The sequence below is a fragment of the Nicotiana tabacum genome, chromosome 13 (assembly GCF_000715075.1).
Source record: "Nicotiana tabacum cultivar K326 chromosome 13, ASM71507v2, whole genome shotgun sequence".
NCBI lineage: Eukaryota > Viridiplantae > Streptophyta > Magnoliopsida > Solanales > Solanaceae > Nicotiana > Nicotiana tabacum.
In genome coordinates, this window is record NC_134092.1 from 65077343 (window position 1) to 65104741 (window position 27399).

A 27399-nucleotide genomic window follows, 5' to 3' on the forward strand; every position below is an offset into this window, starting at 1 on the left:
GTTATTTTGTTAGTTTCATTGATGATTATTCAAGATGTACTTGGCTTTTCTTAATGAAAGATCGTTCTGAGTTATTTTCTATATTCCAGAGTTTCTGTGCTGAAATCAAAAACCAATTTGGTGTTTCTATTCGCATTTTTCGCTGTGATAATGCCTGAGAATATTTATCTTCTCAATTTCAGCAGTTTATGACTTCTCAAGGAATTATTCATCAGACATCTTGTCCTTATACCCCTCAGCAAAATAGGGTTGCTGAGAGAAAGAATAAGCATCTTATTGAGACTGCTCGCACACTTCTAATTAAATCTCGTGTTCCGTTGCGTTTTTGGGGCGATGCAGTTCTCACAGCTTGTTATTTGATTAATCGGATGCCTTCATCTCCCATCAAGAATCAGATTCCGCATTCAGTATTGTATCCCTAGTCACCCTTATACTCTCTTCCACCTCATGTTTTTGGGAGCACGTGTTTTGTTCATAACTTAGCCCCTGGGAAAGATAAGTTAGCTCCTCGTGCTCTCAAGTGTGTCTTCCTTGGTTATTCTCGTGTTCAGAAGGGATATCGTTGTTATTCTCCAGATCTTCGTAGGTACCTTATGTCAGCTGACGTCACATTTTTTGAGTCTAAACCTTTCTTTACTTCTGCTGACCACCATGATATATCTGAGGTCTTAGCTATACCGACCTTTGAGGAGTTTACTATAGCTCCTCCTCCACCTTCGACCACAGAGGTTTCATCCATACCAACCGTTGAGGAGTCTAGTGTTGTTCCCCCTAGTTTCCCAGCCACAGGAACACCACTCTTGACTTATCATCGTCGTTTGCGTCCTCCATCAGGCCCAACTGGTTCTCGTCCTGCACCTGACCCTGCTCCTGCTGCGAACCCTACTCCTAGTAAACCGATTGCACTTCGGAAAGGTATACGGACCACACTTAACCCTAATCCTCATTATGTCGGTTTGAGCTATCATCGTCTGTCATCTCCCCATTATGCTTTTATATCTTCTTTGTCCTCAGTTTCCATCCCTAAGTCTACAGGTGAAGTGTTGTCTTATCCAGGATGGCGACAGGCTATGAGTGACAAGATGTCTGCTTTACATACAAGTGGTACTTGGGAGCTTGTTCCTCTTCCCTCAGGTAAATCTACTGTTGGTTGTCGTTGGGTTTATGCAGTCAAAGTTGGTCCCGATGGACAGATTGATCGACTTAAGGCCTGTCTTATTGCTAAAGTATATACTCAGATATTTGGGCTCGATTACAGTGATACCTTCTCTCCCGTGGCTAAAGTGGCTTCAGTCCGCCTTTTTCTATCCATGGTTGCGGTTCGTCATTGGCCCCTCTATCAGCTGGACATTAAAAATGCCTTTCTTCACGGTGATCTTGAGGATGAGGTTTATATGGAGCAACCACCTGGTTTTGTTGCTCAGGGGGAGTCTCGTGGCCTTGTATGTCGCTTGCGTCGGTCAATTTATGGTCTAAAGCAGTCTCCTCGAGCCTGATTTGGTAAGTTCAGCATGGTTATCCAGGAGTTTGGCATGACTCGTAGTGAAGCTGATCACTCTGTGTTTTATCGGCACTCTGCTTCAAGTCTCTGTATTTATCGGGTAGTCTATGTTGATAATATTGTTATTACTGGCAATGATCAGGATGGTATTACCAATCTGAAGCAGCATCTCTTCCAGCACTTCCAAACTAAGAATCTAGACAGATTGAAGTACTTTCTAGGTATTGAGGTTGCCCAGTCTAACTCAGGTATTGTTATTTCTCAAAGAAAATATGCTTTAGACATTCTTGAGGAGACTGGGATGATAGGTTGCAGACCTGTTGACACTTCGATGGATCCGAATTCTAAACTTATGCCAGGACACGGGGAGACGCTTAGCGATCCTGCAAGCTATATGCGGCTGGTTGGAAAATTAAATTATCTCACAGTGACTAGACCCGACATTTCTTATCCTGTGAGTGTTGTAAGTCAGTTTATGAATTCTCCCTGTGATAGTCATTGGGATGCAGTTGTCCGCATTATTCGATATATAAAATCGGCTCCAGGCAAAGGGTTACTCTTTGAGGATCGAGGTCATGAGCAGATCATTGGATACTCGGATGCAGATTGGGCAGGATCACCTTCTGATAGACGTTCTACGTCTGGATATTGTGTTTTAGTAGGAGGAAATTTGGTGTCCTGGAAGAGCAAGAAACAGAATGTAGTTGCTCGGTCTAGTGCAGAAGCAAAATATCGAACAATGGCTCTGGCAACATGTGAGCTAGTCTGGACCAAACAATTGCTCAAGGAGTTGAAATTTGGTGAAATCAGTCGGATGGAACTTGTGTGCGATAATCAAGCTGCCCTTCATATTGCATCAAATCCGATGTTCCATGAGAGAACTAAACACATTGAGATTGATTGTCACTTCGTCAGAGAAAAGATACTTTCAGGAGAGATTGCTACAAAGTTTGTGAGGTCGAATAATCAACTTGCAGATATTTTCACCAAGTCTCTCATTGGTCATCGTATTGGTTATATATGTAACAAGCTCGGTACATATGATTTGTATGCACCGGCTTGAGGGGGAGTGTTAGTTTACAGCATGTATATAGTGTAGTATTGTCCCACATTGGTAGAGGAGTAGTATGTCCTTGTATAGTATAGCTATAAATAAGGACCTCTTATATTGTATTGTTCATCTAATATCAATAACATATTTTCTCCCGTGCCTTCTCACATCTACAACTTGAGAATAAAAAAGAAATCCAGACTTCACAAGCTATATGTAAGTATTTCACAAAATTTCTCATAATTTAGAGATATTTTCTTTTTTTGAATTATTTTTAGCCGGATCCCTGCACCCATATCCGTACTAGGATCCGTATCCCCGAATCTAAGAATTTACATCTCGAAGGATCTGACCTCTAGATTCACCCCCGTATCGAACACCCGCACCCGTGTCCTAGCAACTTAGGTTTGAACACTCAATCTGGATTACCACCCAGTCTATTAACTTGTTGGACGTCGTCTTCACTCGCATGAAAACTCTAACCTAGTTAACAAGTGACAAAAAAGTGGAACCTAATTGATTTAATCTTTGATTTCACGACTTTCTAATATGGAAAGATTCAAACTTCTCCATGTATTGAAGCAGTATGCATATCTCACATTTTATGGGAATCATGAATCAGTCAATCTCCTATATGCTGGAGATACTCTTATAATTAATTTTTCATGTTTTAGAAAACTTTCACTGTCAGCAACTTCAGATAACTTTGCTCCAACTTAGAAAATTGATATTTTTAATATTAAATAAATCAAAATAAGTGATGAAACATGGATAGTTTAGTTGGCCATCTACACTGACTAAAATTGCTCAAGTATTACTAAACAATGTGATTTTCAAATTTTCATGTGCCAGAAGGACTAACACAAGTGTGCAGGACATGTTTAAGTTATCTTCAGCTGAAAGTTTCAAGGCTGGGCAAACTTTTATTTACTCCAACATCCTCAAATTCTGTAACTAACACTTATACTAGTTGTTAATATCTGTTATCCTTTAATTACGAACTATGCAGAAGTTCAAATAACCCCGGTGATTTCAACCTTTAATTGGAATCACATATACTTGACAGTGGCAATTCCCCTTTAAAACTTTTAGAACCTTATACAAAGCCGCATATAAAAAAGAATTTATCAAAGCCCTCCCCCCCCCCCAACAAAAAAACAAAAACAAATAACGGGGGCAAGACCAAAGAAATAGAAAAGTGACGAGACGAAAGTGTAATAAGGATGAAACAACATTGTACCCTCGAAGTGGATGGGTTTAGATGAAACAACATTGTACCCTCGAAGTGGATGGCTTTACTTCATAATTCACAAAATTTATATGCAAAAAACATAAAAAGGTCTAGATCACTAGTAGATCTTTACGCTGCTTCCATTAATTCTATCAATTAAAGCATTACTTCCATTAAAAAAAGTTGCTAGGCATTTCTTTTCCTACTTTGTTCTATTAAGTTTCTTTCTTTGCTACAGCCATATAAAAATCATTGTTTTAGACGATGTATATATAGAAACGTGTAGATTTTGAGAAGAAGAAAAAAGGCTTCTTGTATTTCTGTGTATTTTTACATCCCATGAACAAGGGAATTTATACAAAACTCCTAATGCTAATAAAGGAAATAAAATAAATCTATACAATCAATCCATCTATCAAATCAAATCAGAATAAAATCAGATCTCCTAAATATAATTAAATCTCCTGAAATCATGTTAATCAACACTCCCCTCAAGTTGGTGCAAAGATGTCGCACATGCCCAACTTGCAACTCAAAGTATGGAGAGTTCGCTTGTTGAGACCTTTGGTAAACACATTATCTAGTTGTTTTTCCGATGGCACATAAAACAAACTCAAGACACCAGTTGTAACTTTTTCTTTGATAAAGTGTCGATCAATTTCCACATGCTTTGTTCGGTCATGCTGGACTGGATTATGAGCTATACTGACGGCAGCCTTATTGTCACAGTACAAGGAAAGCTTTCCTTTTTCAGACAATCCCAATTCCTGTAGTAGCTTTTGTAGCCAAAGCAGTTCGCAAACACCCTGGGTCATAGCTCTATATTCTGCCTCCGCACTTGATCTAGCAACTACACTTTGCTTCTTGCTTCTCCAAGTAATCAAGTTTCCTCCTATGAGCGTACAATAACCGGATGTTGATCTTCTGTCATCTAGAGATCCAGTCCAATCCGCGTCTGTAAAGGCTTCTAACCGGATGTTGACATCCTTACTTTTACCAAAAAAGGCTTGACCAGAGTTTTGAATCCCATCTAATATATACAAGTCATCATGCAATCTACCATGCCAATCCTTTTCCCTATTTGAAGATCCTAAAAAATACAATGATCAGGAAAGAGCTCGATTTTACAATTTAGAGCTTTGGTGATGGCACTAACAGAGATTGACGGGGAACTCAGGGACATGGAGCACGGATGATAGTTTAATATTAGGAGTACAAACGACAGAACTTGTTCCAGAGATAGGTGTTAAAGAACCATTGGCTATTTTAACATTATTTCCTTTGTGACACGGAGAATAGGTTTGAATGCCTTTAGAAGAGCCTGTCATGTGTCTATTTGCACTAGAATCAACAATCCAAGAATTAAGGCAAGCAGCAAACGCAGTACCTGATTGCACATGATTAGATGTGGCAACATTAGCAGAGTCAAGTTTGGCTAGGAGGCGACGGAGAAGCTGAATTTCATCCGAAGAAAAGATTTCTCCAGAAACCGTCTCCTTGAATATTTTCATATTTCAGCCCAATCAGAAGAAAATCTAAAGAAAATTGCTCAAAAATAGTCTGCCTCGCCGGAAACCAAATCTGTCTCAACGGAACCAGAAGGGGTTTGTGTTGCGGACAGCCACCGAGAGAGAAAAATCGATCTTTTTGAAAAAGACGGAACCCTAGTGCTGCGAGGGAGATAACTCACCTCAAAAAGGCAGCAATGGCTCTGATACCATGTAGATTTTGAGAAGAAGAAAAGGCTACTTGTATTTCTGTGTGTTTTTACATCCCATGAGCAAGGAAATTTATACAAAGCTCCTAATGCTAATTAAGGAAATAAAATAAATCTATACAATCAATCCATCTATCAAATCAAATCAGAATAAAATCAGATCTCCTAAATATAATCAAATCTCTTGAAATCTTGCTAATCAACACTCCTAAATCAAGTCTCCTTAATCATGCTAATCAACAAAACGCTATTTGTTTCTAGTAGTTACTTTATTGACTAGCCTTTCAAGGGAAAGCCCGAACATAGAAACATGGGTTGAAATTGCATAAAACGTAATAATAAGGAGCTCCTACAAAATGCATATCAGAGACAAACAGAAGAGATAGTTTCAATGCGTTTTACAGCTTGTCGATATAATTGGATTAAAATCAACAAGGTAACATATGTTTTCACCTGCTTAACATTTGTTTGCATAGAATAACTAATATGGCTTTGAACTTTAAGAACTCATTTAATATGTTGAAATCCTGCCAACTTCGCGTACGCTACCTTCTTCGCCTCCACTTTACCTTGGACTACGTCATTCCACCACCAGAGAGTGAAAGCATGAGTAAAGATTATTCTATCTAATTTTTCTATTTAAGAATATGCATGTGTATCCCAAACCCCCCCACCCAACCCAACCCCACCCCACCCGCCGGACCCGTCGGGCCAAAGGTCATGGTTCTGCCAAATGCTACCAACCCGGAAAACCAGCAGATATCACAAAAGCTTATGATGAGGAATACGGATATACAGCTTAGATGGTTTCCATTTTACTTGGGAGAGTGAAATTTGGCATACCAAGACAAGAACATTGTATAGTATTTGAGAAGGGAAGTTGTGACATCATAATACTCTCTCATAGGAAACAAAGCAAAAAATTGGATGTTCAGTTCCTTATCACATAGTATACGCATTTTGTATTTTTATTTTTTTTATCAAGGATAGTATACGCATATTAACAAGGACAAGAAGCAGCTAATGTGGCTTTCAGGGGAGAAGGTCTACCGTAGGAATAAGATAGCCCCATTAAATCAGCTTATAAAGAAATGAAGTTTCACTTTACATAACAAGAAAATAGCCAAGTCGCAAAGGTATCAATTTGTCCGCAGCTTTAGCAATACATAGCCAATTCAGTGACATGATTCTCTCCAAACCAATTAAACTATTATCCCAATTAATAGTGATTCAGAAAGTATAACAAATCCAAAATTTGAAGAGCACTGAAAACAGAATAGAGATCAGATTTTGAACAGATATAATTAGAAACACAATCAATACCTTCTGGATCACTCGGCAACCATACATTTGAAGAGAAAGTGTTAGAACATGCCCATTGAGCTGGTCAGCTAGTTCTCTAATCTGAGATGCACTTCCATGTTCAAAAAACTGAAAAAAGTGAAAGAAAGGAAAAAGATAACAAAGAAGATCAGGTTTCTGATTCCATAAAAGATTAATAGCATTTTGCTCAAAAAGTACAACAACAAACACAGTGTAATTCCACAAGCGGTGTCTGGTGGGGAGGGTAATATGTACGCAGACCTTATCCCTACCTTGTGAAGGTAGAGAGATTGTTTCCAATAAACCATCGGCTCAAGTGATGCAAGATCAAGAAGGCCAAGAAAGTGGGAAATTCAAGAAGCCAAGAATCCATTCAAGATTAGGATTTCTTTTCCTTAAAGATTATGATTTCTTATTTTTTGTTTTCTAGTAATTTAATTCTTGTTTTAGTGGGATTATATTTGTAATTCTAGTCAAACTAGGATTGTTAGTTGGTATCTCATTCCTACTAGAATTCTTTTTCCTATTTTAGTTAGGATAGGTCTTCTTAGCTTGTATTAATCAAAAGGGAGAAAAAACTCCCGCATACAAGAAGTATACCAAAAAGTAGAGAATTTACATCAGAACATGATTCTCTACAAAAGACGTCCAATCTTCTACACAACTAGGGGCTATATGTGTGCACCAAAAAGCGATCAAAGATAAAAGACTATTCTTAAAATGTGAAAACGGAGACTCAATCCCCTCAAAAACTCTCCTATTTCTCTCTCCCCAAACTATCCACATTAGAGCTAACGGGGCGAACTTCCACGCCTTTTGCTTGCTTCTTCTACGGAAACCGGCCCAGCTATATAGCATTTCCTTTACAGTGTTTGGCATCACCCATTGAACACCAAAAAGATTCAGGATTGCCCTCCACAAATCCCAGGACACAGGACAATGCAGCAGAAGATGATCAACTTCTTCCCCTGAGCTTTTACACATGTAGTACCAACTAACAAGTGTAATTCCTCTCTTTCGCAGATTTTCAGCTATCAAGATCACTCATCTCGCTGCTAGCCATGCAAAAAAGCACACCTTCGTGGGCGCCTTAGGAATCCAGATCAAGGAGTATGGAAAAGTAGCCTCCTCTCTCACCAACATACTCTGGTAAAAGGACTTTACGGTGAACAAACCATCGCCACGCAACCCTCATCTCCAAGAATCGCAAGATGGATGGGGTCTTTCTTGCCCGTATAGCAGAGCCAACAAATTTTGGAGCTCCGAAATCTCCCAATCTTGTATGTTCCTTCTAAAAGAGAGAAATGAGAGGTCCCGTACTACCCCCCCTTCATGCTCCTTGCGAATCTGTTGGACCATCAATTCCTTCTGGTTTGAAACTCTGAAGACGTGGGGGAAAGAGACCCTCAGAGTATCCTCTACACACCACCTGTGATTCCAAAAGCTGATTCTACTTCCATCTCCCACCCTGTAAGTGATGTTGCCATAGAAAGCTTCCCAGTTCTTCATGATGTTCCTCCACATGCCACACCCGAACGGTGTTGTGATTGCCTTGGTCCTCCAACCCCCTTCCCGTGGAATCGTACTTTTCTACTATGACCTCCCTCCATAGAGCATGCTCTTGTACCCCAAATCTCCACAGCCATTTCCCCAGCAAAGCTCTGTTGAATACCCTAAGATCTTTTACTCCAAGTCCACCCCACTTCTTTGGGGAAGTGACTGTCTGCCAATTCACTAGATGAAACTTTCTAGTTCCATCCGCCGCATCCCAAAGAAAATTCCTTTGAAGCCGCTCCAGTTTTTCTGTGATGCTCACAGGAGCTTGCAACAGGGACAAGTAATAGGTAGGGATACTCGACAAAGTGCTTTTGATAAGCACTTTCTTACCGCCTTTTGACAAGTACCGTTTCTGCCAGCCTGCTATTCTTTTTTCAACCCTTTCAATGACTGGATTCCAAACCGTAGTATCCTTATGCAAAGCGCTCAATGGTAGACCCAGGTAAGTAGTGGGAAGAGAGCCCAACTTGCATCCGAGAACATGAGACAAAGCATCAATATTAGCAACCTCACCCACTGGGAAAATCTCACACTTGCCGAGGTTGATTTTGAGTCCTGATACTATCTGAAACCACTGCAGTACCTGCTTCAGGCATGTCAACCGATCCATATCGGCATCACAGAAAACCAGGGTGTCGTACGCAAAAAGCAAATGAGAGACTCTTCGGGCACTGAGCACCCCGATCGGAGCTGAAATCCTCTCAAGAAGCCTCCACCCGCCGCACGATCCATCATTTTACTTAGAGCATCCATCACCAAAATGAATAGCATGGGAGATAGGGGGTCACCTTGCCTGAGACCTCGGGAGCTGCCAAAGAAACCACACGGGCTACCATTAACCAGGACAGAGAATCTGACTAAGGAAATGCAGAACTTGATCCATCCCCTCCATCTTTCCCTAAACCCCATCCGCATCATAATGAAGTCCAGGAACTCCCAATTGACATGGTCGAAAGCCTTCTCAAGGTCCAACTTGCACAGTAAGCCGGGTTCTCTATTTTTCCTTCTGGAGTCTACAAGTTCATTTGCCACCAGGGCAGCATCCAGGATCTGCCTACCTTCCACAAACGTATTATGGGAGGACGAAACAGACACGTCAAGAACCTTCTTGAGTCTGTTAGAGAGCACTTTAGAAATAATCTTGTAAATGCTCCCCACGAGACTGATAGGCATGTAGTCTCTGATACAAGATGCGCCTTCTTTCTTAGGCACAATAATAATAAAAGAAGCATTGATACTTCTCTCGAAAGCACCATTCACGTGGAAGTATTCAATGGCTTCCATCAACTCCCCCTTAATTGTATCCCAACAGAGCTGGAAGAAGGCCAAGGAGAAACCATCAGGCCCGGGGGCCTTATCACCAGCACAACTCGACACAGCCTCGTGCACCTCCTCCTCGAAAGCCCTTTCTAGCCCCTCACTGTCTCCCTCCCCTATGTGATTGAACTCTATTCCCCCAAAGTAGGCCTCCAACTAACTTCCTCTTTGTATAAGTTCTCATAAAACCCCACTATCGCCCTTTTTACCTCTTTGTCTACCTCAATCCTCACCCCATCTACAATTAAGGACTCTATGAAACTTGCGACTGAAACCCTGTGGAAAAACTTGGTATTCGAATCCCCCTCCTTTAACCAGAGCGCCCTCGCTTTTTGCCGTCTCCTGAGCTATTTCTAACTCGATTATTTCCCTCTTAACCTCCCTCAATCTCGCTTTCTCAGATTCATCTAGCTCCCTCGCCCCTTCCACTCTCTAATTCCCCCAATTCATGCATAAGCTCCCTCATTTTGACCTCTACCCTCCCAAAGACCTCCTTATTCCACCTAATAATATCTTCCTTGAGCAATTTGAGTTTCTTCGACAGACGGAATGAAGGTGACCCTAATACCCCGTAAGTTGTCCACCATTCTTTCACTTTGTCACCAAATCCTAGCACTTTCAACCACATGTTCTCGAATTGGAAGGGAGCACGCACCCCTGGCAAGATAGGCAAATGATCCGAAGTCAGCCTACGTAAAGGAATCTGCAGTACATTCGGCATCAGCTCATCCCAGGAGGGCGATATCAGAAATCTATCAGGTCTAGACCTTGAGTTGGAATCCTCCGCCCTGGCCCAAGTAAACCTTTCCCCTGACAGAGGAAGATCAATGAGAAAGTGATCATTGATGAAGTCATAAAACTCCTCCATGGCCCTCGAAATCAGACTACACCCTAATCTCTCCTCCGGGAATCTAATAGTGTTAAAGTCTCCCCCTAGAACCCATGGAATGTCCCATTCCCCCATAATATTGGCCAGTTCCTCCCAGAAAGACACCTTGGACCCTTCCCCTACCGGCCCGTACACTCCCCCAAATCCCCACTCCACCCCCAGTTCTTCACGTCATAAATATATATATATGGTTATCATCAACGTGAATGTTGGTGTATAAGCGATGCAATTGATGCATTCCCAAGAAGAGCGTTGATCTCCATGGCTTATGTCAAAGCTAGACATGGAGTTGGCTAAGTTTCATAAAGTTCTAACACCAATAACTTCAAATCATAAGTTGAAGGTTGAGAGTCAACATAGAAAGATTACATGGAGAAGACTTGGTAGAAAGTTGAAACTTAGAAAGTGGGATTTAGTTCGACCACATGCTAAGTTTGCTTACAACATGAAGAAGCTCTATGATAAACTAGCAAAATGTAACTTAAAACCTGGTGAGCATTGCGACCCCATTTTTTTCTTTTTTCCCACCTTGGGTCTCCATTCTTACTATAGCAAATCTTGCACCATCTATGGAAGTTGTTAGACCCGAGGACGAATCTTTTCAACTAGAGGAGAATGATGCAAGATCAAGAAGGCCAAGAAAGTGAGAAATTCAAGACGCCAAGAATCCATTCAAGATTAGGATTTCTTTTCCTTAAAGATTAGGATTTTTTACTTCTTGTTTCCTAGTAATTTAATTCTTGTTTTAGTAGGATTATATTTGTAGTTCTAGTCACACTAAGATTGTTAGTTGGTATCTCATTCCTACTAGAATTCTTTTTCCTATTTTAGTTAGGATAGGTTTTCATAGTCTTATTCTTATTCTAGTTTAATTAGGATTAATTTTCCTTAATCTTATCAATTTTGCTCATTGTAAGGCCTATTTAAAGGGCTCAATATGCTGAAAATAAACATGGGTGATTAGTTTTTTTTTACATATAATAGCTTCCATGGACCTATAAAAAAAGTATTTGTTCGAGAAACCCGCCTTAACGTAATGGGAAGGACCGCAAGATGGCTACTACTTTTGCCTGAATCCCTAGTGCTTTCTGTCCTTCAAAGGGGTGAAAGCGAGATTGAATGCTCTAAGCTGAGTGTAAGGGTTGAGGCTCGGCCTTTGACTCCGCTTGCCTCTACTTTTCATGTCAAGCGTACAAGTCTAGTTTAGTGGGATTTACTTCTAAAGACAGGAATTCTTTTTCATCTCCCCTGTCAAAGTTAAGCTCTTGCTTCAAAAACGTGATTTACTTTTTATTTCATTGTTCTTACTTTATTCAACGCTTCTTACAATCTTGCGAGATTGAAGAACGTGTGAGTGAGGTTTCTTTTCATCTTACATTCTTCTACCGTGAGTTTGAAGAACGCTTTCGCTAGTTTTGTGAAAAACTTTAGCGAGGTGCAAAACCTTGACAGTACATCAAGGGACAGTGAACACAAGATATGCCAGATATTAACTTAAGCTAACAACAACATCCAAAAATGTTTGCCGAAAAACATATATCTGCATGAACACACCTTCTGGATCACATAATTACCGAACACATCAGTCACCAATGAAAGAGCTTGTTTCATAATTTCACAGAAGACCATGTTCTTCTCCCCTGTTGTAGCAGTCTCCAACTTCTGTTGAATGAACCTGCTTCCATACTGGTCCGCACTAATCACACAAGACTTTTGATCAACTTACAGGCTTATAGAAGTCTAGATGAAATGGAAGGAAAGAAGTATTAGCCAATAAAGTTTACCTGAACTCAACAACATGGCCTTCAATCTCCAACAACTCAAAACACTTACTTTTGTTGCTCTTACACTCATCCAATAATGTCGAAGCAAAGCTTTCTCCCAAGTTAGAACCAGACTCGGAATGCCAAGCTCCCATTACACCAGATAAGTTCCTCATCCCTGAAGGAAAATGCATGTTCCTTTCGCCATACCTTACAGGACTACCAGGCCAAAAGGGAGAATTGTGAAGAGCTGCACCAGCCAAAGGGCTCCCAGGATATGACATATTAACGCCAAGTGCTATATTCCCATAGTAACCATTATTTAAGCCACCAGATTTTCCAAGACACGAAAGACCATACTCTGATTTTTGAGATGCAAGCAGTACCCCAAAATATGCTTTCTGAAGCTCAAGCAAATCCATGTATGAACTGCCTAGAGATTCCCTGTTAACAGTTGGGTCATTAACAGCTGATAGCTGAGCAGAAAGATACTCAGTTGATCTCAAGTACTGAAGGTACATGGGATCCACCTGAGGTATTTGCAGTGATCTACCCAAGGTCTGACCATCAAGTCTATTAATGTTCTGTAATTCAGCTGCAGCAGCCAATAGATTAGGACAAAAATTCAAGCCTCCTGCCATTGCTCGAGGATCAATTCCACAGGCACCCATTGTTACCCCAGCAGAAATATTTTCAAATAATGAAGGAAAATTACCACCCCCAAGTTGGTTTTCCAACATCGATGGTGATGAAGGGTTCATATCATAACCTCCTAAACCATATGGAGAAAACATTGAATTAGGATTATCAGTAGTTGGATATTGAGATGGTGAACTTCCTCCACTAGTGAGAGTTGGGGTAGAAGGCCCTTTCAAGTATGAAGCAGCAGATGAACATGCAGATTTACGAAACTGAACTGATTCAGACTTGTTCGCATAGGAATGCTGCTTCATAGGATTTTGATCCCTCTGCAGATGAAAGAGGTTCTGATGATTATCAATCTCATTATGATTTTGAGTATTTTGATGCTTTCGTACATCTCCCATACCATGCACTGACAGACCCATGCCAGACAATGCAGTTACCAGATCAGCATGCTCCCCCATATTAGATGGAACGTTCTCCGATGTGTTAGGGACATTTACGTTTCTTTTATCTATTGAGCTTCTCCTCCCTCCTCCAGCAGAAGAAATACGAGGACTAGGAGCTCTAGCTACAAGCTGAGGGTCAGGGGTGGTACTTCGTGACAATGATGCGCCCAAAGCAGAAGCATAAGATTGACAGACTGATGTGGTGACACTTTGGAGTGCAGTTGTGCCTTGAATCTTTGCCTGAGAATGTAATGCATCCAAAGATGCCAACTCGTGATGGAGATGAGCAAATTGGGATCCAGAAGGATCAACAACATCATCGAATGCACGGCTAGGTAGACAAGATGGATGCCTCGCAGTAGATGTTGCTTGACTTGTACCATCCTATATTTCCAAAGGAGTCTTAGAACAATAAATCCACAGCCGTTTAAATCAAAGTCACCAGAAAAGAAAAAGAACTCGCTTAGCAAGTCAAGCTGAATAGAGGAAGAATAATAATGCAACTTGCAGCACCCTGAAAACAATTATCATATGAACTAGACAAAATGCCATCTTCAGTAAAAAATTTATACACCTTTACAAATCGCTCAATATAAAGATAAGAGAATGGATTACAGATATTATTGATCAAAGAATGCAAGTCTGTCCTGGTAGCGATTACCAGTGATTCAAAGTAATTCCAGGTTTTTGAAGGTACATCAGAAAGGTTAGTAACAATGACATGAATGTGAATAACTCAACTGAGTCAGATGGAAGCCACCAAAACAAATGATAAAACAACCTTTTACAGGTGTACCATGACATTAGGCAGCCGGTGGTGAAAAAAGGTAAAAGACATCTATTGACATCGGTATGAGGAGCCATTTGTGTATTAGGAAACTGGATAGAACGACCAAAAGAGTCTGGTCTCTCTTCCAAACACGTGTCTGACACACTATTTCCAACTTGAAAAACATCTTGATGCATTAATTGTCAAACCCAAGTACATGCTGTTCCAGTTGAACAAGCTGGAGCAACCAAATAATTGTAAGGGTTTAAATTATAATGCCCACAAGGTCTACAAATTGCATAAGCAACTTTTTACCAATTTCCTCGAGAAAAAAAAAATCTACTGTATCTCACCAACATAACTGTCCCTGAAAGAATCCAAGATGACTCAAACCACAAATGTGTGACTCCAACTTAATGAAGAACAATTATTGTAAGAAATGAGAACTGCAGAGACTCAATAACAGGAAATCTGGCAGACATAAAAAATTAAACAGTCAAACTTCAAAAGATTTCAGAACAAAACAAGCACGCACAATAGACAATTCACATATTTTTTCCAACCACAACAATTAAAGGACACGAGCTTGATCCACCGACCACCAGCTTTTGAGCTGATTTACCATATAAAAGCCAAGCGTATACGTTTTAAGTTTTAACTATGTTAAGCTACTTTTTCCTTTTTCCTTTCCTTTTTCCTTTTTTGTCCAAGGTAACCCAAAAGGCACAGGTGGAAAAACTTAACACGTATCACAAAATACTAATTATCAAACTTCGACAATCAGGAAAACGACAACCAGCAATAATGGCATCTGGTTAAAGAAGTGGCAATCGTGCAAATCACACTAATACATGAATACAAACAGTAATGCTACAGACAAGCAATATCCAAAAATGCAGAGAGCTACAACCTTAAAGGGCTGTTTGGTTCGAACACGAGTTATGCATGGATTAATAATGTATTAGTAGGGATAATTTATGCAGGGTTTAGTTATGCAGGGACCAGTTATACAGAGATTAGTTATGCAAGATTTAGTAACACGAGAATTAGGTATGCAGGGATTAGTTATACGAAAATTAATTATGTAGGGATTAGTAATATAAAAATGTAATGTGAGTATTAGTAATAATTTGTTTAATTTATTCTACTAAAATTGGAAGTATATTTTAAATATGTTTTTTTTTTTAAATACAACTTTGAATAGAGGGTATTCTTGTCATTTTGTGTTTTAATCCGTGTATTACTAACCTGCATTAGTTATTCCACCTTCTACTCTGCATAAATAATACATAGATTCCCTCACAACTTATACATGTATTAGTTATGCGGAAAAGGAAAACATGAACCAAATATTGTATTAGCAATGCTATGTTTTATGTGGAAAAAAGAAAAACCCAACCAGACATTGTATAACTTATGCTAGATTCTATGCGGAGATTATTTTCCTCCATTTTTGTAGCCAAACAATGTACAAAGTTATGCTAGTTTTAATACATGGATGACTGACAGCCAAACGACCCCTAAGTCATAAGCATGCCAATGCAATGTCAAAGAACCAACTTTGAGATGCAAAAAGCAATATAAACAGAAAGCATTCAACAAACACTATAAACAGGAATAATGTTTCAAAATTTACTAAACAGGCACAATAAACAAGTTAACAAATATCAACAGCCATCAATTAGAAACGTGGAGCTGACAAACCAAAACCAATATAATAATATTTTATTTTCTCTTTGTACCTGAATCATCTCAGCAATGCTCTTCTGCTGGCTTCCTAATCCAAGCCCACGTAACCCAATAAGTCCATCTCCGCGCCATTCCTTCTCATCCTCCTTTCCAACATCTCCATCTTCCTGACAAAATCCCAACTGCATCGAAAAAAGTGACCTATCATCAGCTCCCTTATCACCTCGAATCAACTTCCTCTTATCTCCAATATCCCCTAATGCCACAGAACTACCATTAGCTGCAGCATTAGTACCTTGGAGACGCTGCACGAACAGCCAGTCCTCTTTGGAGTGAAGAGGCGGCGGCAGGCGAGGGTTTAGGTTGACGTTGGAGTAGTAATAGGCAATGTAGGCTGGATCAGACCTTAATTCCTCTGAAAGGCCACCAAAATCAGCAAAAGCGCTAAGCGATCCTTCAAAAGTGGGCGGAGCAGAACCGCTTCGCAACATGCTTAGCTCTCTCTCCCGATCATTAAAATCGTTGCTTCCTCCTACCATTGATATCATCTTTGAATAACTATCAGTAATCATTGCACATAAAACACTAACATTAAATTACGCCTCCCAAAACTGCGAATTTCAAACTCAAAATTAGCCCCAAAAAAAAAGATATTTCTTCTTAAATTAACTTTTAACAGTTCAAATATTTAAGCTAGTTTCGAACGACCATAGCATCAATTTAGTTGATAAAAAGGAGAAATATTGATCATTGGGGGATGAAGTCACTGTTCTAGAGAGAGAAAGAGAAGACGGGGTTTAGAGAGAATGGAAGTGCGCTGAACAGTGAAGTAAGGAAACGGGGAGTGTGATAAGCACGAGCGCCGTGGTGCTATGCACCGTTGGATCAACAGGTCGGCTCAGATTGAGAGATTATTCTTACATTACACTATGTATTGGGTTACCGGTTTAGGGTTTTATTTCAGGAATCTTAAAACTGGATTTTGGCTGAAGTTTGTATATTTCCGGTTTCCGGTTTCCGTTTTTTCTTTTCTTTTGAGATTTTTACGGAGCTATAGTATTATATTGTCAACTTATTTATTCTTATTAAAGAGGCTTTAACTTAATTGTAATTTAATATACAATTAGTATTAGTATCCGCACAAACGTGCGGACACTAACCATTTCAAATTGTAATTTAAATTATTTGGATTATGTGTAAATAACTTTAAAATTTAAACCTTTTAGATAAATATAAATAATCATTAGATATTAATAAAGAAACACTACACACGAAAAGACTTATAACCATTTTGAAAATCTCGTAATGGATAATTCTATTTTCTTTTTCAATACCATTCTCGACAGTGTTATTGGAACCTAAAAATAATCAGGAAGTAAAATATTAACTTATATTTATAGCAAAGCTACTAAAGTTGAGACAATATGAAAGACTCTTTAGATAAGACTTGAACTCTTATTTGGTATGTTGTTATCTTTCAAAAAATATTTTAATTTAAAATTTCAGTTTTTAAAACTTACATTTCAATAATGATTATCTTTATAATGATGTAAGTGAAGATATTATCCTTAATTCAAAATTCACTTTAATTGGCTATCTAAAAATTTAAATGATTCTGTAGCTGATAAAATTTTATTTAATTATGACTCCATTTTGAGTTTATCTATATCTTTGGCCACAAATTTTGAATTTTGAATACTTTTCATATAATGTTAAAATCACTAATTGTTATTACATAACAGTATAGATATTGTCCTAAAATTTACCAAGTAGCTTTTTCTGGACATGTTACTTGGCTTAACCTCAATGCAAACTATTCAAATTTTGTTTAGTTTCAAATTCGAATATCATATCAGTTTGTTAGGAATAGTATTTATGTAAAAAAACACACATAATAATGTAAATTAAAAAGATAGAATTCTAGATATCCTTATCTTAATCTACGTATTTGAGTTGAAAGAAATATTTGAAATCGATAAGATCAGCATCCAAATTTTTTATACTCAATAAAGACGAAATAAAAGAATAAATTTGTTACCATCCCTTATCCATGCCTTTTAGATTTCCCATATATTTATTCAATATTTATTGTTTTATCTTATTTATTTATTTATTTTGTCACAAAAAATCCATTTATTTCAACTATAAAAAATGAGTTTTAATAAAAATATCTACATGAGAAATTTATTTATATTTTAATCTTTAGTTGAAATTCTTTCGTATTTTTCTTTTGGATTTATTGAATTAACCTAAATAGGTGCTTACCCAACCACATAAAAATTAAGAAATTAAATAATGTATAATTTATATGTACTTTATATATAGTATTTAATCGTGTGTAGTCAATGTATCATCTATGTATATTTGATATAAAAAGTAAATAGTAAATTTAGCTGGATATTTATATAAAGTTCCCTTGAATTTTAGTGACTTAATTTTATATGCGATATGACTTCTCTTATAGTAATTCAAAAACATCTGTACTAAAATTCATAAATGTCTTATCCTTTTTATTTTTAAAATAGAACAACATTTTAAAAAATCACCCCATTTCAATGTAATATTTTTATATTTTTTGAAAAAAATTTCACGCCATACCAAATATTTTTTAAAAACATAATTGTTGTTACACTTGAAAATCGATTTAGAAAACTATCAATTAGAAACTAATATCTCTCTCGTTGAAATTCGAGAAGAAACACATTTCATATAAACTAATGATTAAAAATTAATATTCTTATACGGAAAAAATATATTCTTTAACAATGAATATGTTTCTAATATTATTTATACTGTATCAATATGGTTATTACGACCCAAAACTCCGCCAAGTCATGATGGCACCTAACTCAACCTGCTAGGTAAGCCAAACAGTATAAGTTACAACTATAATGAGTAATCATTGATTACGGTAAGTAAAACGGCAAAAGAATTCAATACAACTATCCCAAGGGCTGGTAGTACAAGTCACGAGCCACTATAATTTAGATTTACAAGGTTGGTATGAAGAATAAATACAATATTTATTTATAGTTTACATAAACAAAAATGAAATCATATACTACCGTGAACAAGAGATAGCTTGAATCTGGAACGTTGGTACGTCTTCAATGCAAAGCTTCGCCTTCCATAGCTACTCAGCTCCAGAATCTGCACGCAAGGTACAGAAATGTAGTATGAATATAACCGACCTCATGTACTCAGTAAGTATCTAGAATAACCTCAGAGAAGTAGTGACAGTGTTTTTAAGTCAAAAAGATACTCATTTTCATAAAATGTGTAGCTCAATAACATGTACAATATAGAGAGTGACACGACCCAAAATTTCGCGTTTAAAAACAAATTCTACTAGCTTCTATGTAATTAATAGACTGTGCTATAAAATTAAAATATAATTATTTTAATCTAGAGTGTGGCTTGTAGTATTTTTGAAAAATGCCAACGACTAAAATAATATTGTAGTAATTATTATTTTATTTTTAGATGATAATAAATTGATAGAAAAATTCTTATATTTGAAAAATAAGACAATTATCAGTAAATTATTTAAAATTTTAAAAAAAAATGCACAAAAAAGTAGTATTTAACTAATTGCAGTAAAATGATTAAAAAATCGTATTTTGCAAAAACAAAGATAATTATCAATAAATTGCATTAAACTTTAAATTGCGCAAAAAGACTACATTTTATCATTAACGGCTAGGAAGCCTACATAAATTAATTTTTAAATAACGAGGGCCAAAATTGAGTGTCAACAGCTATGCCTCTTTGACTGGAGACGGTGTAAGAGTCTTCGGGCAAAGAAATTGACGCCATACTTAATTTTTTCCCGACTTCTATTGTGTAAAAACAGATGATGTGTAGTAGGGGAATAGAGGAGATTTTGAATATTGTAACCAAACTCAAGTGTTTGAGTTGCCTACAAATCTCGGGTTGCACAAAAATCTGATCGTGTGTAGTTCTGGGATGCAATTGAGTGCCACTTGTGGGTTGTAGCCTTATTGAGTCAAAGACAAAGGACGCAAATGTCCGAGGACGAAAATGACTCATGTGACCTCGACAATGCTTTAAGATTGCCCCAGTATCAAAATGTGGTGGCACTGGGACGTAGTTGTTGGATATGATGGATAGATTGATGGACTTTGATGTGGGTACCACCAAACTCTTGCCGAGTTTTCTACATATCTCGAATGTAACGAGAATCAGGCCGAATGTAGTTCGATAAATTGGTTGATAACATAATAGAGCAGGATTAGAATGGATTTAATTTTTGATTTTTAAAATTGCCCAAACATCAAGCTCTAATGACACTGGAGTTTTTATTTTAATGCAAGGGACACAGATTACCTATACACCCCATGACAAATGGGATATAAATTGCATGATACTTGGGAGCATACCGTCGGCTTCTATTGAGGAGTTTGATGTTCGCTCTCAAAATTTATCCAGTTTGCTACTAGAAGATAATTCCATGTTATGCCACGTCTTTTCTATTGATAGAGTTGATATGGTGTAGACTATTCTTCCGTTTGTCTTGAGAGAGATGGATTGTAATGGGTTGAATGATGCATGTGTATTTGATGCAAGGATGATGTGATCCATTGAATGAAATGGGGTCCCAGGTTGGTGTGCCAAGACCCTGGTGCGAACTCTAATTTGAAAGAAATCCGGGTTGGATACTGATCCAAGTTTGTTGGAGCACTCTAATTTGAAAAAAATCCGGTTATGTGCTGGTACGAAGTGATCGGAGCATTTGATTTGAAATAAATCCAGGTTGGGTACCGGTCCGAAGTGATCCGAGCATTTGATTTGAAGGTTAGACAGGTTGTGTACCATTCCAAAATGATTGGAGCATTTGAGGGTTAGACGGTTTGTGTACTGTTCCGAAATGATTGGAGCTATAAAATTTAAAATACCCGCATTAGAAGGTGGGTGCCTGTAAAATTTAAAATACCCATATTAGAAGGTGGATACCTATAAAATTTGAATTACCTGTATTAGAAGGCGGGGGCCTGTAAAATTTGACTTTAAAATACCCGCATTATAAGGTGGGCGCCTATAAAATTTAACTTTGAGCTGCCCAAATTAGAAGGTGTGTGCCTGTAAAATTTAACTTTGAAATGCCCGCATTAGAAGGTGGACGCTTGTAGATTTGACTTTGGAATGCCCGCATTAGAATGTGGGTGCATATAAAATTTGACTTTGAAATCCCTGCGTTAGAAGGTGAGTGCCTGTAAAAGAAAGGAGTTATCTTTCCCACACAAGAAAATTGATGAAAAGGGGACCTACTTGACTCTTTTTTATTATTTTCTGCATTTTTTGTTGTCTTTGTGATTTTTGTAAAGAATGTTAAAAAAAAATTAAGAGTAAAGAAAGACTATAATTTATTGATCAATCATTTCTTGACTTCAGTTGGTACCAATAATTAGTATTGTGCATAAAAACTTCCATCATATATTATCCGATAAATCGAGATTGGCTTGTGGGTAATCTTATAGCTTCGAGTGATACCTCATGTATACCTAAGTATCGAAAAGATTTGTTCATCTTGCTTCAATCAATGATTTTGACTTTTGCATATCCTCATGTTTCAAGTGCCCTCACCAAAAAAAAGGTCCTAATTTGCACACATTTGAAATATTTATATTGTAGGATATTTTGGGAAGCACATTCACACTCAAAAAGATGTTCAATGCACGCGATTGAGATACCATATGCTTGGCCTTCATGTAAGCATCCACTAATATGAGAACACTTGAAATAGGATAATGTAAGGCTTGTTATCGACTTGTAATGTAGGCTTGGGGATGTGTAGGATATTCATTTGGGAGGAAAGTGATGAATCCCTCCTTGAGCACTGCATTGTATCTGCGTTTGTTTAAATCATGCTTCGGCACTTGATCTTGTTTGCCTCGATGTCCTTTTCTTTGCTTTTGTTTTGACTTCCTTTTGAACTTATCTTATTGTCAGAGGTTCTTCTTCCTTTTTGAGGTTTCTCCGACTTTGTAGGAGTTTTTCCTTCTTTTGTTGGAGTTCCTTGTCTTTGAATTTGTGGAGTTTTCTCCCTTCTAAATGGTTTACTATTGCGCTCCGTCCACCTATTGGTCTGAAAATACATTTAATATTATCTTGTGGTCTGAAATTACCCCTGCGACTAACATAATCATTTGTGGTCTCATCTTTTAATGTAGTGTCACAATGTGATTGGGACACATGGCAATCTGGTCCATATCAATTATAACCCGCCCCAAATATCGATCCGCCCTATTTTTTCGGACGAACCCATAGTAAACATACTATATTTCTTCCTACCAATTTCTTTTACCCCCATTTAATTTTATTTACTCCTCTCCATCAAATTAGGGCTCTCAGTAATGGCGCTTTACGGTTTAATTAGGCTTGCTATCTGCTTCGATTAGGTGGACAAAAACTGAAGAATCTTTCATTTCTAGCCTTACTGACCGAAGAATTACTGATAAAAGTAAGTATTTACTACTTTGGGTAAACTTTTAGGGTTTGGAAATCGGTAAATGTTGTCTCTTTTTTTGTGTTTAATATATCATATAATATTATTATTTGCTCCTTTATGCATTTGTTTTTAATTTTTTTTGGGGTGGGCCCATTCGTCTTTGTCCAGCATGAAAAAGTTCTATTTTTATATGTATTGTTGGGTGGGTATTAGTCAAAATAACTGTGGTCCTTTATTTTGTTTATTGCTTTATATCTTTTAGACTTTATGCCTAACTGATGTGGTCCCTTTTTTGTATTTTATTTTTGTTCTTGCATGTGGATATGTCAGAAGAATGGTTGATAAAGTAGATTTGTGTTTTAATCATGATGGTGATTGGGAATTGAAACTTAATTTATCTTATTGTAAAAAAGATGTGCCTATTGAGAGAGTATGAAGCAGATCATTAGTCCAACATTGATTAGTGTAAATAATACACTGATGTACTAGAGCATGTTAAGGTACATCAACTGATTTTTATTGCTCCGTGTGGTAGATGTTATTTGGAATTAGGAAGCTCCAGTCCCTCATTAATGAAACTTTAGGGTGATTAATTTATTTGTTATTGACCTCATTGATGATACTATGGTTGTTCCTACTATAACTAAACGTACTGATACCAATAATGAAAATATAACTGCTAGGATTGATAGTGATAGTGAGGAAGAGGGTACAAATAATGAACTTATGCAAAATAATTATGATAGTGATGTTGTATTGGGGGCATTTGAGTAGCAAAGGAAACTTGAGGTAACAAACAACCTTGATAGGTACAAAATCTTGATAAAGGGTATGACATTTAAGAATCTTGCTGAAGCAAAAGAGGTTACTCATTTTTATTCTGTTGCAAACAAGATGGCTTAGAGGTAGTTAAGAGTGATAAGAAAAGACTTAGATTTAAGTGTGTTGTTGGTTGTTCCTTTAGATGTCTTATTTATAAGGATGAAAATAACCAAGGAGCCAAGATAAAGACTTTACATGTTGAACATAAATGTGGGGAAGCATTTGAGAATATAGGAGCTACTCTTGCTACCTTAGCTCATTATTTTAAGAGAAATGTTTAAAATATTCCCAAGTACAAGGTGAAAGAAATGAAGGGTGACCTGGAGGAGAGATTTAAGCTAAATGTGAGTCAGTCAAAGTTAAAAAGAGTGAAAAAGATAGTGTTAGAGAAACTAAAAGGTAGCTACTTAGATGAGTACAACAAGTTGGAGGCATATGCCCAATAATTGAGGGACGGTAATCCTGGTTCGGATGTGGTTATCTAGATATCCAAGGATGCTTTGGAAGAAGGTAAAACGAGATTCTTGAGGATGTATGTGTACTTTCAGGCCCTCAAGAATGGCTTCAAAGCAAGTTTGAGACTTTTTATAGGACTTTTTATAGCACTTGATGGTACCTTTTTAAAGGAAAAATGTCAAGGCATGTTGTTGGTGGATGTGACTCAAGATTCTGCTAAAAACTTTTATCCATACATGTTCTTCATGATAACCTTGTTCAGCTGGCGGTAATCAATACACATCTGCATAGAACTATCCTTCTTCTTTACAAATAAGACAGGAGCACCCCAAGGCGATACACTAGGCCGAATGAAACCCTTATCAAGCAACTCCTGTAACTGTTCTTTTAATTCTTTCAACTCTGTTGGGGCCATACGGTATGGTAGAATAGAAATGGGTTGAGTACCCGGTAATAAATCAATGCCAAAGTCAACATCCCTATCGGGTGGCATACCCGGAAGATACGCTGGAAATACATCAGGAAAATCCCTTACTACAGGAACTGACTCTACAGTAAGAGTATCAATACTAATATCTCTCACATAGGCCAGATACGCATCACACCCCTTCTCAACCATTCGTTGAGCTTTCAGAAATGAAACAACCTTGCTAGGAACATGATCCGAGGTACCTCTCCACTCTAGCCACGGTAGACCTGGCATAGCCAACATCACCGTCTTGGCGTAACAATCAAGAATAGCGTGATAGGGCGACAACCAGTTCATGCCCAAAATAATATCGCAATCTACCATACTGAGCAATAATAAATCAGCTCTGGTCTCAAAACCACTAATAACAATTAAACACGACCGATGCACACGGTCCACAATAATAAATTCACCCACAGATGTAGATACATAAATAGAAGAACTCAAGAAATCACGTGATACGCCCAAATACGAGGCAAAATAAGATGACACATAAAAATAAGTGGAGCTTGGATCAAATAAGACTGACGCATCTCTATGACAGACCAGAATAATACCTGTGATAACAGAATCGGATGGAACAACATCTGTCCTAGCAGGAAGGGCATAATATCTGGCCTCTCCCTCTAGGGCGACCTCTACCTGCCCGACCTCCACCTCTAGCTGGATATGCAGGTGGTGTGGCAACTGATGCATTAATCATGGCCTGAGAAGCCTGGGGACCCTATGGAATAGGTGGGGCCTGAGAAATCCGTGGAGGTGCACCCCTCCTAAGCATTGGGTAATCCCTCATGATAATCCCTCATGATATCAATAAAGTCGACTCTCGATCAAACCTACCAACCTTCCAAATTTTTAACTTTCCAACTTTTGCCAATTCAAGCCAAAACAACCTAGGAACCTCCACATCCAAATCCAGACATACGCCGATGTCCAAAATCACCATACGAAGCTATTGAAACTATCAAAATACCATTCTGGAGTTTTCTACAAAAAAGTCAAATTCTGATCAACTCTTACAACTTAAGTCTTCAACCAAGGGACTAAGTGTTCCAAATCAATCCAAAACTCTCCCAAAACCAAATCAACTACCCCGTCAAGTCCCAGAATCATAAATACACATATGTAAAATATCAAATAAGGGAATGAGGGCTAAAATACTCAAAACGACCGGTTGGGTCATTACAGTAAGAAATTTTGGAAGGTGGAGCCACACCATGCCATGGATCCACCACCCGGGTATACCAAAAGTAAAAAGGACAAGAGAAATAGATGAGGATATTAATAGGCAAGGCACGTCGACAACTTCTAGGAAAGACCTTCAAATGCATTGTGGTTACTGTGGCAAACCAAACTACAATCAAATAAAATGTCCAATAAAGGTAATTACATCTAACACTAGTTATTTTATCATTTCTACTTGTTTAAAGACACTTACGAGTTTATTTCACTTCATGGAGCTACAAGGGATACCCCAGCCAGTGCAAGAACCAGTAAACCAACTGAGTTTGTTGTGTTCCCTAATCCTAGGTTTATACCTCAGTCAACAACTCATCAGTCCACTCAGACTACTCAATCCAGTCCGTAGACAACTCAGCAATACACTCAGACTACTCAGTCTAGTTAGCAGGAAACTCAGCAATATACTGAGACCCATCAGTCCAGTCAGCAAACAACTCAGCATTTACTAATGCTACTCAGTCTAGTCAGCTTCTCACTTAGCAAGCCTGTGATATTTCTCAGTCCAGTCAGCTTCTCACTCAACAACAATATGATTTTTCTCAGTCAAGTCAGTTTCCCACTCAGAAAGCTTGTGATGTTTCTCAACAGCCAAGTCGAAAAAGAACCAAGTACACTGCAAGAAGACTACTTGATTCAGATTTTGGGACTAAACCTAATCTAGTATTGAGGCCTAAAGTTGTCTCTGAGATTATGACAAGGCTTTAACTAAAGAATCAACAGCAAAATACTGGGACAATGAAGATAAACTTCAGAGTAGCTCACAACTAACAAATCTGCCATATTCCCCAACAAGGACTACTTGGAAAGGCAAGCAAGCAATGACCCAAACTCAGTTATTGGGTGTGAAGGAGAAAAAAATTTGAAAGATTCAAACTAGAAAGGGCAAGGGGAAGTAAAGTAAGAAGTTATTGGGATGACTGTAATAGACAATTTATTTTTTGTGATGATTGTAATAGACAAGTAACTCACTTCTATATTTTTAGACAAGTAAATATTGTGAGATTGGTATAAGTTTTTGGCTCACATATTTACTTGTCTAATAACTATGTTAGTTAGGTAAATATTCCAGAAACAATGTATGTTTGTAGCTTTAATTAAGCTCCATAGTCGAGCCTTCTTTTGTGCCAACTTTATTGTCATTTCTCTTGTTAAGATAAATCTTACTATTAGCCGATAAAATATTTTCTTGTAAGCACATTTCAAGTACATTTCAACTTGAACAAAATAACTTCAATTCATTAAAAACACAAGAAACTGAAACAAACATAGAGATCATCAAAGAAGCAAAATGACCATTACATTGCTCTGGACAACAATAATAACCAAACTACACTAAATCCTAGGCATTAAAATCAGAATAAAGACAACCCACAAAATAATAACAAAAAGCTTCATTCTCCGTAATTTATCCTCCATCTTAGACACTGCCCCTAAATTGGCTGAATTAATGCCCTCCATTTCTTCCATAATATTCTTCAATTTCAGCTTTTCTCGACAAACAACATTTCCAAGTCAGCCACCATCTTCTTCAAATAATCCCTTTTTACTTCTACACACTTCAATGAGTTATTCAAGTTGCTTATCACCATTGTCACATGTGGTGGCATATTTTGTTGGCGCCATTCCCAAAGACCACATGACGATTCTTCATCAAAATAAGGGCATTTGTAGAATCTACGTCTAGCATTCGTAGGAGTCTTAGCCACAAAATGATTAGAAATCAACCCGCAACCATATAGACGCGACGAATCAGAAGCAATTGAACTCTCAGACCTGGCGTGCTTGTATTTTACCAAAAAAGAATAGCTTTTACAAGCAAAAGCAAGTTTAGAAGAGGAATGGAACAATACAATTATGACCTAAAAGGAGAAATGTTTTTTGAAGAGGGACAAAATTGGAATTGCCCTAATTTTATGAAGAAGACGGGGGTAAAAAGAATTGGTAGGTAGAAATATAGTGTTGTTACTATGGGTTGTGTAACGACCCGACCAGTCGTTTTGAGAGTAATAGCCCCGATCCCATATTAACTGCTTTCTCCAAATC

The 27399-nt window shown here is 37.8% G+C and overlaps 1 protein-coding gene and 1 long non-coding RNA gene across 6 annotated transcripts in view; both read right to left on the reverse strand.

Moving 5' to 3' along the window:
• The window catches only part of LOC107789259 (pumilio homolog 1), a 28798-nt gene extending 11935 nt beyond the window's left edge, over positions 1–16863 (reverse strand). For 2 of the 5 annotated variants that reach the window (XM_075228014.1, XM_016611034.2), the window contains exons 1-5: positions 16304–16717; positions 15952–16080; positions 12371–13824; positions 12141–12282; positions 6824–6931 (exon numbers count right to left, since the gene is read on the reverse strand). In XM_075228014.1, the coding sequence (XP_075084115.1) occupies positions 6824–6931; positions 12141–12282; positions 12371–13824; positions 15952–15960 (1713 nt within the window). In that variant the 5' untranslated portion in view covers positions 15961–16080; positions 16304–16717. Of the gene's footprint in view, positions 1–6823; positions 6932–12140; positions 12283–12370; positions 13825–15951 lie in introns of all 5 variants that reach the window. The other 3 variants (XM_075228011.1, XM_016611032.2, XM_075228013.1) reach the window with 2 other exon arrangements.
• Positions 16864–18814: 1951 nt separating this feature from the next.
• On the reverse strand, positions 18815–21813 carry LOC107789258 (uncharacterized). Its single transcript, XR_001648813.1, has 2 exons — positions 21410–21813; positions 18815–19048 (listed from the first exon to the last, which is right to left on the reverse strand). It is a non-coding gene; the product is annotated as an uncharacterized LOC107789258 (long non-coding RNA).
• Between the last annotated feature and the right edge of the window lie 5586 nt (positions 21814–27399).